This window comes from Barbatula barbatula (assembly GCF_947034865.1).
Source record: "Barbatula barbatula genome assembly, chromosome: 19".
Taxonomy (NCBI): domain Eukaryota; kingdom Metazoa; phylum Chordata; class Actinopteri; order Cypriniformes; family Nemacheilidae; genus Barbatula; species Barbatula barbatula.
This window is the reverse complement of record NC_136782.1, coordinates 16,711,968-16,732,904: the sequence shown is the minus strand read 5'-3', so window position 1 is coordinate 16,732,904 and position 20,937 is coordinate 16,711,968. Positions and strand designations below refer to the sequence as shown.

Below are 20,937 nucleotides of genomic sequence, written 5' to 3'. Positions count from 1 at the left end.
CAGGGAAAGACAGGTTTAGGCCATTATGGTGTCCCTGGATCAGCTTTTAATTGTTCTTCTTACATGTCCATTCATCTGGTGACAAAATCAGGGTCAGTGCGCAATAAAACTACAGATTAACTCGGCATCTGGTTAATTTCACAAGTCCTGCACAACCTGATAAATGCTTTTGATTTTACTATTGCAGTTGTGTTTTATATATGTAGTCTAATAGTTAGTTTGAATTTTTTTGTTTCTTTATCCCCGGCCCTTGTAAATTATTTATGAAGTCCACTTCACCGCGGAAAATATGAAAGAGGCTTCCAGACAAAGTGGAGTATTATGCATAAGGTTCAGAATATATCATATAAACATACAAATGCTGCCAAGATCAAAATGTAATAGGCAAAAAATTTGTTTAGTTCCTAAAGTTATGCTCATGAATTAAATATGTATGAGTCAATGACAGTGCAAGGAGAACTTATCGCCACACCAATAAAAAAAACATCTTCACATTTATTCATATGAAAAGCGATGACAACTAAAATCTTTGGTTAGCTTGGTAAAACAACATGACTTGTAAACACAGCCTTAAAGGAAACTGGAAGGAAATTTTAACTTGGCACTGTTAGATTAAAAAGTAAACTTCAATGTGAAGAAACGGGAAATCAAAAGGTCATGTGTAAATGTGACATGATTATGGGAGCTCATTAGAGCCAAATGCTGAATGCCTCCAAGATTTTAATTAATGTCGATTGGGAAATTACCCTGCTGAAAAAACAGACAATTAAATCTGCAGTTGTGTATTTTCAAACTTTGTTTGTGGTTTGTTTATCTGTCTGTAAAGTGGTCTGTAAATACGTACCGACGGTTTCAAAGCAGGGCTGCATAACGATTAATCGCGACTAATTGTTTGCAAAATAAAAGTTTTTGTTTACATAATACATGTTGGTGTAGTACATCGCTACTAATTGTTTGCAAAATAAAAGTTTTTGTTTACATAATACATGTTGGTGTAGTACATCGCAACTAATTGTTTGCAAAATAAAAGTTTTTGTTTACATACACCAACATGTATTATGTAAACAAAAACTTTTAGTATGCAAAACGATTAGTCGGGATTAATCGTTATGCAGCCCTATTTCAAAGCAACGTTTTTTGTCCAGATTTTACTTCCAGTACAAATGCGCATAGAGTCCCTTCAGATTTTTTCTAATAACAGGCTAAAAAAATAAAAAGTAAATTACATTAGTAAGCAAGTTAAAAGTATGTATTGTCAGTATTATTTTGGGTTCATTATTGTAATAATAATAATAACATTGTGTGTTATTTACAAAAGAGAATATCTGTTTATAGGTGGGAACAAACATCATTAAGTATCAGGAGGAGCAATGGAAGACCTTCATGGTCTGCAGCTTGTGCATCGGACCAAAAGTCTTCGTTATTGTGGGAAGCATGATATTGGAGAAAGACCGTTTATTACAAGCAGATGATACGTATTGTTTATTTGCATTTTGGAGTATGCCAAGCCACGTGGTGCTGCTGTTGGGTTTTGCTTAGGTAGTTTATAATTGTTAAAGCTAGATTAGCCTATGTTTTGGTTATTTATTTGATTCTTTTAAATATATACTTAATTGTTAGTAACTTTATGATAAAAGGAAGTACATTAATAAAACCACTGCAACCAAACCTTATTGTATTGGTAAAAGGTATTTCTGTGTTGTGCATTATTTGTTTACAATGCAATAAAATAATAATTAATAGAATGGCCAAAAAATGATAAACAGCAAATATAACAGTTATTATAAAATAATAAATAACATGTTGGCAAAAATAACCCAACAGTTGGGTTGAATTTTTAATGGGTCGGTGCTATAGTAACCCAGCATTACTGTTTTTAGTGAGCAGAAGAGATGATGTACCCTAATGTGTGCTGTTTCTTACCATGTTAAGAGCTAGGTGACAATAATACTCTCAAGAATACTCTCTATAAGTCTGCATGCACTGAGAGAACTGCGTGAGAAAAGCAGTGCCAAAGATTCATAATCCTACATCTTCCTGAGTGCACTCATCATTACAATGATTGTAAAATGTTGGAATATATACAAGGTGCAGAGTGGATCCGCCACAGTGAAAACAGCACTTGGTTGCTTTCAGCTTCATAACTGGTTGCTTCATAACATCTTCTTAAACCGACGAAGAACCATTCACAAGATGACACATCAATTCTAAAAAACACAAGTGACTGTAGACTGAGAAAATGGGTTTCAACAAAGACATTTTTTTTATTTGTTAGCTTCAAGACAGGCTGCATTCTCGCTTGGCCTTAGAATCTGTCAGGGTAAATTAAATATGCAAGATTTGGCTTGAAAACCTTGGTTTTCTACAGTAATGCATCCAAGCTCACTCCTTTTTCTCTGACATCTGTCGCAAACTTTCAATCTTTTCATGGTGGTCCCTTGAGGATGCGCAAGAGAAAGAGAGGGAGAGAGAGGGCCATTTGCCATCTCTGTAAGCACTACTTGCAATTGCTTGTTGCAGGACTGCTGGGACTACATCACTTAATGCGCATTCTTTTATTGGCAATGTTGCTTCTGACAACTGCTAGCTATTTTCTTGGTAAATGACTGGAAGAAAATGACAACGTTTGTCAGAACTGACATCTGCGCAACCTTTCTTTATACTCTGCGTGTGCGTTGGTTTGGGTGATTAGCGCTGTGCTCCAGCCGAGATCAAGCCTCTCCTTCAGGTCCAGCAAGCCAAATTTGTGAATTTAGTTAAGCTAATGTGTAGTGAAGGAAAAGATGGATTCGCTTGTTGTGAGCACATTTCCTTTGAAGCAAACAGAGAAATGTTTTTACATCATATAAATCTCTGCGACCATGTCAGGACATTAATTTGCCTTGTTACTCGACTAGACCACAGACATTTCCAATTTCCCATCTAACCACTGTTTGCCCGAAATATTACTGGCACTTATTCATAATTTAACTATTGTCCTCCTTTTTTCTAAAAAGGCAATGGGATTCCAAAGTCTCAGATTGACAATGAGAGCAGTCACTTTGGGTTGGTTTCCAGAAGCTGAACTTATTGTTCATGCTTGCGTGCTATTTTGTGTCTGAATGTCTTTTGAATGGCAGGTCTTTTGAACATTTCTTGCACATCGGGGTCTATGGCTCGGTGGAGTAACGTACTGCATAAATCATAGGTTAATAAAATGAATGATCTTCTTTTATGTAATTACATTTGATAAATTAAATTTTTTCAAAGTGGGGTAGTATTTTGTTCTACAATATAAACGTTCAATTTGTAATGAATCTACAACTTAATCAAATGAGGCAATGCATAAAAAGTGCAGCCAATTTAAAAGTGTGAAGCAAACAGAAGCACATTATTAGTCATTACTCTTTCCATGAATTACTATTAATCAATATTTAATCATATAAAATCATAATCGCAATCATTATGGCCGATATTGAGATCCTTTAACACAATTACTCATTAACCCTTTAAACAATATAGAAAATACTAAAAACTTGCCAATTGAACTGAATGTACATAAGGATGAGCTGAGATCTACAGGCCTGATAATAACACCATGAGATTGTTGTTGAATATGATGTGTGATTGCTCAGCAGATTTTGATGAAAGTGCCGTAATGAGCACAGTAGTGAGAAAACTGATAACATAGAATTTTTTTTTAAACTAGGATACCATACTCTGTATGACAATGTCAAATGAAATGCAAACATAAAATAATAAATCTTTGTTTAATACTTTTTGAGTAGGGGTGGGAATAACAGGGTACCTCGCGATATGATACGGATTGCGATACAGGGCTCACGGTGTCGATAATATCATGATGTGATGACACTAGGGTAATCAATGTATTGCTTGGCAAACTATAACGATAAATAACTATATCTGCCTATGAAAACAAAATGCTCATGAAAAGGTTAAGTGCAAAAGTGTCTCTTTATTAAACATTTTAAACATTTTAAAAACTGTATACTTGCACGTTAACCAGATTAAATCAAATAAACCTATAAAAATTTAGTAGCAAGTTCAGCAACTTGTATTAAATCTAAGCACATTCACGTTCATTTACAAATATACATGGAGCATATTTTATTTAACCCAGTGGAGCCATGATGTAATAACGCTTGGAAATATATTTAGAGCGTCTTTTGGCGCAGCGTATCGATTCTCGTATCGCACGGAGAAGGACGACGATATCGATATATCGATATATTGTACCAACCCTACTAATGAGTGTATATCCAGGTCATATTTCAATAACACTTTCCTTACAAACAATAAAGCCAATGATTATTTTCATAACAGTCAAGCACATTTGCCATGAATGCAATTTAATTATAACTCTAAAGTATACCTATAACCTGAAAATTCAATAAAAATTAAAATAATCATTCACTTTACATTAATATACACCGGTCTGAACACACACGCATTAGCATTCCTTTGCGCATCCTAAATCCCTAGGTTGTTTCCATCTCCCATGGCTTTTAAACCCAAGCCAAATCCTAAAGACTGCCTCTCACAGATAAGCAGAACAGAGCGCAAGGCTTCGCACAGCCAAAGTGATTTCATGCCTCTTCTCTATCCCAGTATTTCCTGCAGAACTTTTGGATGCATATTTGACAGTCACTTTTTAGACATTGTGATATGTTTATCTTTCAAACTGTCGGATGTAAACAGCACTTTTATCTCTCAAAACTGTTAACTTAAACAGACTCCCACCTCAAGCATCGGAATATAACTTTCACTGGAACAGAGACACATCTGTGTGAAAGGCTTTAAGGGACGGCTTAACAAAACACCTGCTGGTTATTTTTCTTCTATCTGTGCTACCTCATCAACTAACGAAACATTTTAGATGCACATCCTAAATGACCCTCTTTATTATCGCTGCCTCGCTCCAAAACCGCGGCAGCCTGTGACTGATGGCTCCTGCCTGCAGATACACAGAAAAGATATGTTGTCTCTTAAAGTGCTGCTCATCATAAATAATACAAGATGGTGCTGATATCTGCACATATACACATCTTCAAAGGCCCCTGTGCCAGAGTTGCTCTACAGGGTCTGGAGAAGTGACGAAAATAAGCGATTTTTTGCAGGCAGGTGTCGATGTTACTGAAAGTAGGTTAGTACCTCCAGTAATTAGTTACAGAGAGTCTCATTCATGAACAGCAAGATACGTTTGCATCCTTGTAAAGCCATAACTTGTTCATTTAGATTGTGGCCATAAATCGTTTTGAAATTTTGATTATTTCGTCCGGTGTAGACACGTTACAGATGTTCCAGAAAGATTCTTGCACTACAAGAACCCCCAATAAGGCTTTTATTTCTCAATATAATAAAATAAAATTAGATGCACATAACAAATTCTGACAAAGACTAGTACAAAATCTGTTTATATATATTATTTTGCGGTTCATTATCCTTTAAAATACAGCACACCATCCACCACTTTTTAATAGTGGTTCAAGGTGTAAGATAAACACATTAGGTTAGTAGAATCCTGCTCTTTACAAAAGAGATGAGTGATACCAAATGACCATACCAATATGGCCGATAAAACTTTTGCCGCCTCGAGCAACGTTATGTGGTTTCTTTAAAATCAACACATTTAACGTGAGACTATTGTTATCCCCGGAATAAGTGCGTGTTCTTTTAACAGTAGCTATGTTTATTAAAATGAATGATAAAAGAAATTTGGTTTTGAGTTGTCGTTGTTTCGGTAGGCTACGTTAAGCTGCTTATAATGGACGATCGGACTAGTTATTTTAACAGCAGCTAGTGTTTATGAAAAGTGGGCTTCCCTGGTCGTTGTTTAGGTACGTAACAGGTTCCTCCCGATAGGAAATTCAAGCCATTTTTTCCTCCGTTTCTCAGTCAATACTTGCATTTTCCCCCTTCATAAACAACTAATTTTGCTACACAATGAAAACCCTGTGTGGTTTCATGGTTTAATCAATTTAAACAATCAAACACAATGCAAAACATAGCTATTTTGAGGTTGTGATAGTGAATTCCCTATGAAGAAAATCACTTGCTGCCCCCATCAGCCCTTCGCTGACTTCATGCAGAAAAGCCATTATTTCATGGATTTTGTATCACCATAGTGCCTAAACGTATGTAAATGCAGGAAATGGGATTCAAATCAAAAACATTTCCACCCATTTTGTGTCCCTCTCCTCTTCTCAAACCAAAGTTACACCTTTGTCTGTGCTTATAACATTGTTTGAGTAGCCGTTTATCACTTCTAAAGTTCGGTATTAGATGTTGTTAAACATTCTAATTATTGTTTGCTGGCACACGCTATGGTGGGTCTTGGTAGTTTTGCCATGAGACATTACTTTGCCTTTATAAACTGTAATAAATGTCATGCCGTTTGTCCAATAAAATATACAAAACATGTCCTTTAAGACACTGTTTTAATGGGTAAATAGCTAAACACGTGTGCAGAGTGTGCATGTCAGCAGATTATATCGGATCTGAAGCTTGTCATGTAAACGCATCAATCAGATCACTTTATTTACCTTTCATGTAAAGTAAACACTACATTCAGATTGCACAATCTGAATAAATTCAATCCGATGCGTCCATGTAAACGCCCTAAAACATTTTAGCGTTTACTTTTTAACTTTAAGAGAGGGAGTTTAAAAAAGTAAGGAAGCTTCTCTTAAAGGCATAGCTCACCCAAAAAAGAAAATGCTTTCATCATTTACTCACCCTCATCCTCATGTCATTTCATTTATTTTCATATTAATTTGTTCTCGTAAACACAGAGAAAGATATTTTTAAGTCATTTTCAGTTCCGGGACATCGTTGTCTACAAAAGGGCTCAGAACTGTTTGTTTTCCTAAGTTCTTCAAAATATCAAAGTTTGTGTTCAACAGAGGCAAAAAAATACAATATTTTTCTCCTACTACGCTAGTGAATGATGTTCCAGAACTGAAACTTTCTTCCAAATATGTCTTTTTCGGAACAAAGAAATGTATACAGGTTGAAAACATCCTGAGGGTGAGTAAATGATGATGAACGGATTTTCTTTTGTTCCTTTAAGTCTTCTGCCAACAATACAAAATCTTCTCCAAACAATTGCGTTTTAGACTATTACGCGTTGGGTCTGTTCCATGAATTATTAATATGAAGACTAAGATACTCCTGCTGCAAATAACACACAGTGTCCACAACAGCTACTGAGAGAGTCAAACATGATGCCCAAAAATGTTGTTTTCTGTAGATAGTTCGCTCACTAGATTTTTAGGACATTGCCTGGCACACCTATGATGCACATAAATGCTACCTTGTTATAGGCTGCTCAATACTTTTGAGACATAGCCAGATGATGATGCCAATAAATGTTGGCGAACCACTAGGTTTTGAGACACAAAATGCTGTCTACAATTCATTTTTCATCACGTTTTACACAACATTTACTACCACTCACATTTGCAAAACACCTTCTGTAAAACTAAAGCGTTTGTTTTAATGACCCCCGTCTAAGTACGTGGCGTTTCTCCTCTTCTACCAGCAAACCTTGCTAGTCAACTTTGAAAAAGCATGCATGCTCCAGGTGCGTTAACATCAGATTCGCGCGACTGTCACATTCAACTGTGAACATATTCAATGTACCGTTATGTATCTTAAACATATACCACAACCACAATACGGTGTCATTTGTATCTTTTAAAATATGCTAATATACTCTGATGCCACTAAAGAACTGTCACCCTCCACACTGTACGCTTTCCATCTGTAAAAGTAGTCAATAAAAAGTCTACCGCATCACAAACAACGAACCGAATAGGAAAACTTGCTTCCGATTTTGGAGCAGAGAAGTAGGCTACTCACCAAGCGACAACAGCAGGAAACACTTAGCGACGCTGTGTCCGACACGGGGGCTTTTGGAAAGCATAGTAAGAAACGCGCGGATCCCGCAAAGTGTCAGTGCGCTGTGGTTGTGCTGGAGAAGAGTGTTGGCAACACTCACTTCTGTTCGTGGAGTATCATCGCGGCGCTTTGTTTTGCGAGGACATTTCCTGTTGGGCACGCGTGCCGGCTGCACCCTCTTCCGGTCACTTCCTGAACTACAACGGGCAGCTCGCCTATTGCCAACATCAAGCGCCGTTACAATGTTTATGCTACATGTTTAGTTGTAGTTAGTGTAGCTGTTTAGATTTTTCCCATCTGGAGATTATTGAATTAATCTGAAAACGTGCTCGTTTAGCATCCCACATATGAGCGATATGTTACGTTTTACCGTTTGAAGGCAAACTGTCACGACCGCCGCGTCACGCGCTCACATTTGAGTGTTTTCCCACGGTAAAACATTTGACAGCTAATTTCGGATTTAGACAGAAATCGCTGTGTATTGAGAAATATAAAATTGATTTATCATTCTCCTTCTTTTGTCTCGGTGTTTTCCTCACTTTTCACGCGTCTGCTGACTAGTTGAATGCCAAATTCAACCACTAGATTAAAATGAAAAGCATCCTGGACCGCGGTTACTATAGAAAGCTCTGGAAATCTCAGCGCGATCGATGCGTCGTGTTTACGCGGCGTTGCGTAGACCAAACGGCGCATGACATCAAACTACCGCGAGATCATTTCAAAACAGGCAATGGTGAACGCACAGCCTTGCTATCGCGATAGCCTATGTCATGCGCCGTCTGCTCTGCACAGCGATGCATCAAGTCTGACTCTGAACCGGGGCGGGCAGGACCGCGCGTTAAAGCGGTTTGACAACGTACTGCGGTGCTCAGGATTGGCAGGAAGTTTCCGGAAAGTTCGCTGAAACGAGATATAAATGCTCGCTGGTAAAATAAACGACGGCACTGATACGCGCTGGCGGATTATTGATATCTTAACGCGGGACACGGCTTTGTTTACTTCGTTTAAACGCACCGGCATGGCTGTCGTGGGATTTGATGTTGGATTTCAGAATTGCTATATTGCTGTGGTGAAGAGCGGAGGCATCGAGACGTTATCAAATGAATTCACGGACAGATGCACGCCGTAAGTGGACGTTTGCGTTTGTTTATATTCATGTAGAAATATAGCATGTGGTGTCAATGCATCGGACGCATGTCGACAGGTTCACATCCTTGATATACTCCACATGTGGCATTCACTCATGCTGAAGGGTTACAATGTGAGCATTAGTCAAACTTGTCGTGTCTGCTTGCTGAATAAATGCAGTGCTATTTATAAATCACAAAGGGATAACCTCATTAATTATGATTTATTAACTTTCTCAGTTATCACTGTTCCTTAAAAACGTCACCAGGTCTACAATAACTGGAATAGATTAAAATAGCAACATAAAAATGTAATAGATTCCTGAAATTGTATGAACAATTACTTTGTTATGGTTTTGATACTCAGGATTAGTATAATTATATAATTATATTATTTTATTATATTATTAATATAAATTCCTCATGTAAAGCTGTACGATATTTATTTTGTAATTACCCTGTAACCTTTATCTTTTATATTACCCTTTTTGATACTCTTCTGAGTGTTCTGTATATTTGCATATGTTTCTTCAATAAAAAAAATAAAATAAAAAAAAAGATTAAAATAGCAACATCAATTGTATTTTTATTAAATTACAGTAGTGGCCAAATGTCTAACTTTGGAAAATCCCCATCTTTCCCCTTTATTCTGATATATTAGTAAAGGCATATTTAAGATTTTTTATATAACTTTGTGCTTTGAATGTAAACTGAAGCTCAGCTTTGAAATACATTTAAGAAGTTTGGGCAAAAAAATACACACAACACATGCAAAGAGTTTATAGAGTAAACCCGGGAGACAGGCCATTTAATAAAAAACAAGAGGGGGTTTACAAAATGTTAAATGAATGTATATGCTTGTGTCCTGTAAGCTTTTTTATACATTTTTATTTCGAACAAGTATATATGTTGTATTTAATATTGATATTTTGAGTGTTAATTCTAGATTGTTGGGTCATTAAAGCGATGTTTACCCAAAATTAAATTAAGTATTTACCGTCTAGTTCCAAACCCAAGAAAGCTTTTTGAAAAATGTTAGCAACCGAGATTTCTAGATCACCATTGACTACCATAGTAGAAATAACATTTTGTTCATTCTGTTGAACACGAAATAAAATATTTCAAAGAATTTAGTAAAACACACCCAAATAATGGTAGTCAATGGTGCCCCAGAAATCTCAGTTACTAACATTCTTCCAAATTTCTTTCTTTGTGTTCAACAGAACAAAGAATTAATTCATGACAGATTTTTCATTATTGAGTGAAAAGATTATGTTTAATATACTTCTTAATATTCTTGCAGAGCTGTTATATCATTTTGTTCAAAGAACAGAATTATAGGGAATGCTGCAAGAAACCAGGTAGGCCTAAAATAAAATCTAAACGCTTCTCATTTTTGTCACTTACATTTAAGTGAGATCTGGCATGATGTATCATCATTCTTCTTTTTAAAACTTCTAGATGATAACCAATCCCGGAAGCACCGTCTTTCATTTTAAGAGATTGCATGGCAGGTTGTTTGAGGATCACGTTGTTCAAAGTGAAAGAGCGAGTTTACCATATGAATTGGTACCAATAAGGGACGGAAGGGTTTGTCTTAAGGTAAACACTGTTGTCTTAGGTGTAACAGGAACATATTGTTTGCATTGGTGATGGAGGTATTGGACGAGAGATTAACCTGTGCTGTCTCAATTAGGTCATGTACCTCAATGAGGAGCATCACTTCAGCGCTGAGCAGATCACAGCTATGTTGTTAACCAAAATGAAAGATATCACAGAGGCAAATCTACAGAAGAAAGTGGCAGAGTGTGTCATCTCTGTGAGTTGATATTTAATGGAGACCAGAGGCATGCACCAGAATTAGAAGCTTTTAGCCCATTATTTTTCTTTCAAAATAATTTATAATGCTAATAGTGTTTTATAGTGATATATAGGCCTGTCATGAGGTTTAAAAGAAAGTCTTCACTGAGACCACAGTCCATTTGAACAAGGCGTTGATAATCTCCTTGTATGTGCAAGCCACCAATCCGACGGTTTGTATGTGTGTGTTTTTTCTTTGGCCGTACAAATGATTTTACTATGCATAGATCCCCTCATTCTTCACTGATTCAGAAAGAAGGTCCATGCTGGATGCGGCCAAGATCGCCGGTTTGAACTGCCTGAAGCTTATGAATGATAACACAGCAGGTATCTTTTGAACTTGCTTTTCAATTCAACAGGACTTTGACACATCTAAAGCAATATTGATACTTCTGCATTGTTTGTCATCCCAGTGGCTTTAAACTATGGCATATACAAGGAAGATCTCCCAGGTGCTGACAAAAAGCCAAAGATTGTGGTGTTTGTGGACATGGGCCACTCGGCTCTCCAGGTTTCGGTTTGTGCGTTCAATAAAGGAAAGCTGAAGGTGAACATCTGAATTCATCGGATGAACCGTATAGATTTCTCTGCAGGTTTGCATTTTGAGGCATATTGATGCACACTCTGTACTTTGCAGGTACTGTCGACTGCCTTTGATCCTTATTTGGGAGGGAGAAACTTTGATCAGAGGCTGGTGGAATACTTCTGTGCTGAGTTTAAGGCAAAGTACAAGCTGGATATAAAGTCCAGGGTTCGAGCTCTACTGCGACTGACGCAGGAGTGTGAGAAGCTCAAGAAACATATGAGCAGCAACTCCACAGACATTCCTATGAACATCGAATGCTTTGTGGATGACAGGGATGTCTCTGGAAAAATGAACAGGTACGCTTCTGAATATATAAATAAGTTTAACCGTATTTGGAAATTGCCATCGCAGATCATTTGCAGCCAAATGTTTATGAAGGAACAGCTGGAGTAAAAACCTAGTTGCTCAAGCAAGAGATTAAGTAAATGTGTTTCTCCATACAGGGCTAAATTTGAAGAGCTGTGTGCCGATTTGATCGAGAGGGTGACGGTTCCTCTGGTGTCAGCTTTAGAACAGGCTTGCAAACAGCTTCAGGATATCAGCGCGGTGGAGATTGTTGGGGGAGCGACACGGATACCTGCGGTGAAGACCCAGATCTGTAAGTTCTTCAAGAGGGATGTGAGCACTACTTTAAATGCAGATGAGGCAGTGGCCAGAGGCTGTGCATTACAGGTACGTTTAATTCTACATTACAATATACTATTATAGGGATAATATTAAATTCTGCAATTTACTTACCCTCTATTTTCAAACCTGTATGACTGTAGAACACAAAATAATATATTCTGAAGAATATTGGTAATGAAACAATGCCAATACCCATTGACTTTGGTTTTTTTCCATACAATAGAAGTGAATGGGTACCGGCGTTATTTGGTTACCAACATTCTTCAAAATATCTTCTTTTCTGTTGTTCAGAACAACATGATAGTGTTGTATGATAAGAGAGTGAGTAGATGATAACATAATTTTAGTTTTTGGGTAATCTATCCCTATAATTTCAAACTAAAGTGCCTAATTTTGTTTATTTTAAATACAGTAATGGCCAAAAGCGATGTCCATCTTTTTACAATATTTGATCAAAATGCCCTTTTAGATCAGACCAAACCATTAAAATATGTATGTGTGTGGTAAAAAATTGATAAAATCCTTAACTAAATTCTAAAAAAGAATCTAAGTTTTTAATAGATCTTTAATAAAGTAGTTTATTTAAAAGACAATGAAGATGATAAAGGTTCGAACCTTGTTGGCCAGTACTGTTTCCTTTTTAACTATTAGCCAAGATTATAATCCAAAAACCATTTAAGTATTCTGGCCGAGTTTGAATGGGGAGACTAAGAAGATGGGAAGCATGTTGAGGACCTCAGCCATTTATTTTGTAATAGATTTAAAGGTCCAGTGTATAATTTTGGAGGATCTACTGACAGAAATGCAATATAATATACACTACTATGTGTTCAAAGATGTATAAAGTCCTTACATAATGAAGCGTCATGCTTTTATTTCCTTAGAATGAACTATTTCTATCTACATACAGCACTGGGCCCCTTGTTTGTTGTGTGTCAGCCACCGTAGTGCTTTAAAAGGGAGGGTTGGAGTGAGCCGTTGGTTGCAGTTCGCAACCTCACTACTAGATGCCGCTAAATTTCATACACTGGACCTTTAAAGTAAAACGCTGTAGTTTGTGATATTCTGCACATTTGATTAAAAAAAATTATGGTGTGACATTATGTTGGTTCAATAGTGTGCCATGATGTCCGCTGCATTCAAAGTACGAGACTTCACAATCACAGATGTTGTCCCGTTCCCCATATCTCTTTCCTGGACCAGTGAAGCAGATGTAGGCAAATCGTAAGCTTCTCACTTTGCATAATCTCATATCTGAGGCAGGCATGGGAATAATTGTAAATTTTTGTTATTCTTCACATCTGATCACACGGCCCAGATACCAATGCACCTCTGTCCTTTCCCTCCAGCTGCCATGAGATATTTGGCAGGAACCATCCCTGTCCCTCAGCCAAAATCATCACATTTTACAGAAGCAAGCCTTTCATTTTGGAAGCTTTTCATTCGGATCCAGCCTCGCTGCCCTTTCCCGAGGCAAAAATTGGTGAGAATCAAGGGCATTTCCCTTCTGGTCATTACAGAGTGAGATTTGTGCGTCCAACGCATACTAACACATTTCAAATCAGACTTTGAAGCAGTGCATGCATATGGTGTTGCATTTGTTAACTCCACAGGAGAATTTAAAGTGCAGAATATTCAACCACAGGAGGATGGAGAAAAGGCAAAGGTGAAGGTCAGAGTTGTAGTCAATTGCAATGGTGTAGTCAGTGTGACCTCAGCCACTGCGGTCATAACGGTCAGCGCTGATGAGACTGAAACTACGGAAATAAATGGACATATGTACAATGACGATGGCTTTGATTTGGACGCACAGGTTGGTACCATGTGGCATTCCATCTATGGCAACCATACGTGTACTAACAATAACTAGTGTGCTATTATAATCTCATTTTTGATCACCGACGAAATGTTTCTATTGCATAAATGCTTTTTTAATTGATTAGCAAATTATGTTGTATAATGTATTCTCTAGAAATTTTTGTCATGTCTGTACGTACAAAAAATCACTTAGAATGTTCTTGAAATTACTTGAAATATTCAGTTTATAACAGCTTGGCTAACATAACTCTCACTGTTATGCTTTATAAAATAAATAATAATGGGTTTCAATGAGGGTGACAGTGGGCGATTGGCACCTTGTTGTGATTCAGCAGTATTGCATAGAATTTATTCAGCTTCCTGGGACTGTGATTCTAGGACAAGACACATGAGACGAGCACTGTAAGCCGGCCAACATCACAGTGTCCCCCCATGAAAACTGAGCAAAATTATACAGATGGATTGAGCGTAAGTGAACCTGATCTCTCACTTACCATGTGCTCAACCCATTAAGTTTGTACACAATAAGTTGGTCTGTGGATGTTCTTTACTTAAACTGCTATTGTCATCTGTCAGTTTGACAGACTGTCTAATCGCTATGCTAATGGTTGGTATTCTTTCTCCACAGATGAATGGAGAGGTAAACAATCAACCCCCTGATGCTAAAAAAGCAAGAATGAAGGTAAAACACGTAGGACTTCCCATCGAGGAGACGATTAGCCAGCAGTTACCAAAGCATTGCCTCAGCACTTACATCGATCAGGAGGTACCCTTATCTAAAATAAGTTTATTCAAGTGTGCTATAAGTTTACTTATTTTAAACTTTAAAAAAGGGAAGGATACTTTTAGACTTTTTCTTATGTACTTCTTAGAAATATACTTAAATGTATTCTTAAGCATACTTGATTTTTACGAGTGAAAAGTTTAAGTATATTTGGCCTATACTTGTACTTAATCTTTTGACTTCTAAGTATACTTGGCTTGTGTCTATTCTTTTGCTTGAGTAGCCTATTAAATACCTTTCTCAAAGTTAGTAGTGCTCTTCTTATTATTCAGTTTTTTTTCTGGACTAAACTTTGGTGCATTACCCTCACTGATTGTCTTAGACCCATAAATGAGAAGTAAAATTGAGCAGCTTATACAGGAGAGTTGTGCTATGACTTTACCAGTGGTGTAGCCATCGATCCATGCCCTATCAATCATTTAGACCACCTTACAACACCTTTGCAATGACCCAGAATACTTAAGCAACACCATAGCAACCACCTAAAATACTTAAGAAACCGAGTGCCAAGTTTTGCCACAGTAAGTAGTTTCTTTTCTTCAAAGTTTTACATATATATATATATATATATATATATATATATATATATATATATATATATATATATATATATGCCCATTTGTGCATAATTATTTTATAAGATATCTAATGGTCTAAATCCAATATTTTGGTCTAGATGACAATGCTATCGCTCAGTGGTTGCTCTTTTATAGTTGTGATGTAGATGTTTGTGATCACTCAGTAGTCAGTTGGATTTACTTAACTGAATAATAAATAAATATACAAATAAAAATAATGCTATACAATTATTGTGAGAAATACTTGAAAGAACTTGTGAGTTCAGATTGTTGACTTTGGTGTCCACGTGACACAACTGAGATGCTAAAGTCCGCTATTTCTCCTTTAATGAAGATGTCTCACTTATCAATATACATTTAAATAGTATACAGCTTTATGAAGTTTGACATAGGCCCGGTTTCACAGACAAGTCTTAGCCTCAGCCAAAGGCCTATGCCTTAGTTAAGGCTATTTAAGTCGCTTTTATTAAAATGCCATTGAAAAAAACATTACTGATGTGCATCTTAAGACAAAACATTGGCACTGGCATATTTAAAATATGTCAGGGCAAGTTATTTTCAGTTAAAAATTCATTTTAGTCTGGGACTAGTCTTAGGCCTTGTCTGTGAAAAGTTATAAAAAAAGATTAAAGACATTCTGATGTCAAACCTGGCCATGTAAAATCCTATTTCCTTCCTCACGCAGAAAACAATGATAGAGCAAGATTGCCTAGAGAAAGAGCGAAACGATGCCAAAAATGCAGTTGAAGAAAATGTTTATTATTACAGACACAAGCTGGAGGGCCCGTATCAGACATTTCTAAGTGCTGAGGTAATGTATCTCTGCAGATTGTCTATTTATCATTTAGAAAGGCTTTCAGTACTAGATGTTTTTATGCTTCCTATTTCATGAGGGCTGTTTCTGATCCATAATTCTTTCAGTAGCATAAATTCGGAATAAATAATTAGTTTACAAGTATTTGTTGGAAACGGTCTGGTTAACAAAACATAAAATAACACAAAACAATTTGTTTTTTTCATCAGGACTATCAGAAGTTCTTTGAACTTTTAAATGGAACTGAGAACTGGCTGTATGAGGAAGGAGAAGACCAAGATAAACAGACCTACCTTAACAAACAGGAGGACATCCACGTGAGTTGTTTACCCCTTCTTATAAACACAAACACATTTGATCATTGCTAAACTTGTGTGGATGATTTTTTTCTCTCACAGTATTAAACAAAAAAAGGTTTAATGCTTTGCATTTTGTCTGATTTATGTCCAACCAAGGTTAGCTGTTTTAATTGACTTGCACTGTTTTGACAGCTCAAGGCATTCTGAATGACATGCGTTTAGTTTAAAAGCTGGAGACTCATTTGTGTAGCTTTCAGAATTCCTACGTAGTACTTTAGGAAGAATGCTAATCGGCTGCGTATCTAGCATAGGCATTCATGCTTACAAACAGTGATGCATTAGAGCCGCATTGTTTTATTCCACAGAAACTGGGTTTGCCTGTGCAAGACAGATACCAGGAGTCCATAAAGAGACCCAAAATGTTTGAAAAGCTGTCAGCCAAAATACAGAGCTACGTGACTATAATGGAGGAGTTTAAGAATGGAGTAAGTACATGCTGTCACTTTGACTTTATTTGTCATATTATTTCAACAAATCATCTGATGGATTCATTGAATATTGCATCATCCGAAGGGAGATACAAGATGCTTTTAAATGTTTTCTTAAACAATGTAACGTTATTGCGTATATAACGCAAGTTATTGGTTTCGGTAATATTTCAGATATACAGTATATCAAGTTTGTAAAAATGCCAAAATACCTAATTTGTTACTATCTATAAAAAAAGTTGCGTCTGATACAAGATCACAAAAAAGAATTCCATTTGATGCTGTTGTTTCAGCAATTACACGCTTTATTGTCTCACCTTTAATGTAAAGTTTTAATGTAAGTGTTTAGAATAATGTTGGATCTAACAGTAAAGTGCAACCTCAATGTCACAACTGGGGAAGGACAGAACACAAACGCAGGCAGCAGGTGTGGGAGAAACAATGATTTATTTAACAAACACAAAACAAGACACACGAGGGGGTAAAATAGAGACTAGACTAAACTAGACTAGGACATCACTCGAGGACCAGGACCAATATACAATGGTTTCACAAGGCATAAACAAGGGCGAGTAATACAAAACAAATGAGTTATACAAAACAAACGAGCACAGAACAGAAAATACAAGAGCATTAAATAAGGACCTAAATCAAGCAGGGAACAGGTGAGGGGCATGAAACCATAACAAGATAATTAACGAGGTAACGAGAGGGCGGGGACATAGACAAGACAGGAGAGAAAGCACATTATGTTGTGACGAACAATAATGTGTTTCTCTTCAAACAAAACAAGTGGTAATGTCACGATCCTGCCCCAAGAAAAACCTGACAAGATGTGGCAGAACCATGACACTCAAGCCAAATCTAACTAATCATAAAATATCATTATTATTCTGTCAGAAGGTGTAATACATATGCCACATGACGCTCATCTTTGAGCGTTACACAGTAACCTGGAGATGAAGTCATAGATGTTTGTTTATTGTTGAAGCAGCAGTTCTGTCATGAATTACTCGCCCACGAGTTGTTTCAAACTGTATAATTTCCAGGGGCGGACGTAGTGATTTGGGTCCCTAAGCGATTTCAAGCATGGGGCCCCAACAGTCGTGATGTGCTTCCGGGCCTTTATAACCCTTAAGTGTGTTTACACTTTGATATATTATAATTTTTTGTGGTCTCAAGACCTATTATGCATTTTCTATCTTAAAACCATTTTTCTTGCTGAAATGTAACTTTGTTTCTGAATGTGAATCGACGGTCATCACTGTTAACTGAGAAAGTCAAATCTTTGAACTGGCCCGCTCCTAATAAGCTCACAGCGCTCTTTATATGAGAAATGTTCATTCATGAAAACTGTCTGTTTTCAGTTTGTGTACTGATTTTGGGCCGCACATTGTCATTTTACGGGGCCAGGACAAAACACACCTCTGTGTCTGGCGGGAGAGAGGCTGCTGCAGCTGCTATGGGAGCAGCACTGAGTGTTGGCTATCGGTTGAGTTTGTAAAAAGAAGAGACTTTTGGAAGGTTGGCCACATCCGCCAGGGTATATAGGCGTTTCATTATATACTTAATCTGCCGCTAATATATTTTCTCTCGCTCTTCCAAGCTCTAACCGCCTCTGCCTCCTCTCTTGCCTGCCCTAATTTTACCATAGCTCTGCCCACTGAGCTGCGGACGTAGGTGCATAACTAATGGATTGTTCCACTGATCCATTATGCGGGGAGGCAAATTCACGCGGTTGTAATAATAACGTTGCATTTTACTAGTTGTATCATGTCTTTACAAAATATGATAGAAAACTAATGTGTTATACATGCTTTATATAAACGTCTTCCGCCTCTTATCATTTTTTTGTTCTGTTGAAAACAAAGAAAAATATTGTTAGCAATCGACAATTCTGTTGTACCATTCACTACCATAAATTGCCCAAAATATGTTTTGTGTTTAACAGAACAAAAACAATACACAATTTTTCCTACAATGCTAGTCAATGGTGCCTCAGAATTGTCTGTTCCTAACATGCTTCCAAATATATGTCTTTGTGTTCCACCAAACAAAGACATTTATACTGGTTTGGAACAACTAAAGGGTGAGTAATTCGTGACAGAATTTTCATTTTTGGGTGATCATAAACCTCAGCTATCGACCAATCAGCATAAAAAAGGACCAGAAATGGCTGTTTTAATAGATTTTATATAACCAATTCAACAGAATGAAAATTACAGTCATATCGATGCTGTGGATATGGACAAAGTCAGAGTGTGTGTTGAAGATACACATGTATGGATGACAAACATGCAGAGTTCTCAGAATAGACTCACACCGGACCAGGAACCCGCCATACACAGCACTCAGATCCGGAAGAAATTACAGGTGAGGAGAATCTTCCAATAAGATGTTTTTTTTTGTGGGAAATGTAGTCAGTATAGAGTTCTATGTCTGAGCAGCCATTGGGTTAAAGAGGGAGTTCATCCAAAAATCTGTCATCATTTACTCAGCCACATAATGAGATATTTTGAAGAATTAAGGAAAGCAAAGAGCTCTCAGGCACCTTTGACTACCATATTATTCTTCCTACTATGGTAATCGATGATATCACAGAACTGAAAATTACTAACGTTCTTACAAATATTTCATTGTATAAATTCATCATTTATACAGGTATGAAATTGAGTAAATGATGACGGGATTTAATTTTTGGATGAACTATCTCTTTAATATAACGGTGATGTCACAGAGCTTTTTAAAAATCACTCAAGCTTTTTTTCATTTTAGTGCTGCATGTTCATATTTTATTAGCAAGACTTATTTGTTAAATTTGATATGCAAGTATTGACAAATCAGGGTTAAAGTCATTTAGACTGTGGGCATGTTATCAAACATTATTGATGATATAGTTGTGTTTGTTTATCGAAACAGTTTTATTGCATTGGATTAAACATTTTTTCATGTCATTCTTAAGGCACTAAACAACATTTGTGAGGAGATTGTATCCCAACCCAAGCCCAGAGTCGACTCTCCTATGGATAATAACATTCAACCAGAGCACCCACACAACAAGAATAGCCCAGTAGATGTTACAATGGAATACACAGATTTTGTGGAAAATGACGTGAAATGTAATAGTGTCAATATTTAGTAGCCTAGTAGGAAACATTGTTTGTCATGGCCTGTTTTCAGTTGTCATGCAAACATATTTAAATAAGGCTTTTTGTTTTATATATTTTATGTTAAGAGACACAGAGTTTTAATCTTATTTCTTATGTTGAGAAAATTTGTTATCCTAATGTTAAGAGTTAAAATCTTGACAGTTTTGATATCTCACTTGGAAATCTTCTCTTCCTCCTTAGTTTCAGTCTAGTCTTCAAGTCTTTTTGGATGGGTTTTTGGTAAATCGCCCAAAACGTTTTATTTTATGACATAAAACACACCAATTATTACCCGCTTATGATTTTTTAAAGCCTTATTGTGTCTTTAAAATGGCGTTTGCTAACAAGTTGCTAAAAGTGGCTTTGGCGGGGGCGTTAGATAGCATTGCACATATAAAGCTCACAAACAATGCAACAAGGCACAAATCTCTTAAAACATAGATGCAGATTCATTCACAGAGTAACAATTTACCAGGGAAAACATAAATTAAAAATATTTGAAAGAATTGTCGGAGGCTTGGGGTGGTGATGTTTATATCGAGCGAACCTAATTGAAGTCTGTTTATAGCATCTTGTTATCTATTTACTTCTGGCCTAAATTGTATATAGGCTTCAAAGGTAACAAATGGTGTTGATTTTTTAGATGGTAAAGATTGTATTGATAGACAAAATGTGTCAACATCATAAACCTTTGTTAATAACAAGCTTATTTTTTGAAAAAGTCTATGTGAAAAACGCATACTCTTTCGGTACAGAGGGCCAGCGCTGCGCTTATTTCCGGGTTGGCCTACAAAAAAAAACTGTGTGTCATCTCCGAGGTACTGGATTGAAACACGTCTTTCTAAATTGCATATATTAATATTGGAGTTGCAATAAAGTAAAACAATTCTAAAACTCTGGTTGTCAAG

At 36.7% G+C, this 20,937-nt stretch overlaps 2 protein-coding genes across 2 annotated transcripts in view; one reads left to right on the top strand and one right to left on the bottom strand.

Annotated features, from left to right (window-relative positions):
• The window catches only part of b3glcta (beta 3-glucosyltransferase a), a 51,879-nt gene extending 43,559 nt beyond the window's left edge, over positions 1-8,320 (bottom strand). The window contains exon 1 of the mRNA XM_079481878.1: positions 7,861-8,320. Within this exon, the coding sequence (XP_079338004.1) occupies positions 7,861-7,924 (64 nt within the window). The 5' untranslated portion in view covers positions 7,925-8,320. The remainder of the gene's footprint in view (positions 1-7,860) is intronic.
• Positions 8,043-20,908, top strand: hsph1 (heat shock 105/110 protein 1). The gene is made up of 18 exons (XM_079481877.1): positions 8,043-9,024; positions 10,330-10,387; positions 10,488-10,628; positions 10,723-10,845; positions 11,114-11,213; positions 11,300-11,433; positions 11,524-11,768; positions 11,916-12,144; positions 13,217-13,323; positions 13,449-13,582; positions 13,713-13,912; positions 14,296-14,385; positions 14,546-14,683; positions 15,965-16,090; positions 16,303-16,410; positions 16,758-16,877; positions 19,092-19,253; positions 19,843-20,908. Exons 1-18 carry the CDS (start codon positions 8,816-8,818, stop codon positions 20,017-20,019), a joined length of 2,601 nt encoding a protein of 866 aa, XP_079338003.1. The 5' UTR covers positions 8,043-8,815; the 3' UTR covers positions 20,020-20,908.
• Positions 20,909-20,937: the final 29 nt, after the last annotated feature.

Bases quoted from the DNA above. Each gene is read 5' to 3' on its own strand.
- hsph1 (XM_079481877.1), top strand. From the start codon at position 8,816: ATGCTCGCTGGTAAAATAAACGACGGCACTGATACGCGCTGGCGGATT. The intron at 11,214-11,299 runs GTATCTTTTGAA...TTGTCATCCCAG, and splicing joins TATGAATGATAACACAGCAG to TGGCTTTAAACTATGGCATA. The intron at 19,254-19,842 runs GTGAGGAGAATC...GTCATTCTTAAG, and splicing joins AGATCCGGAAGAAATTACAG to GCACTAAACAACATTTGTGA.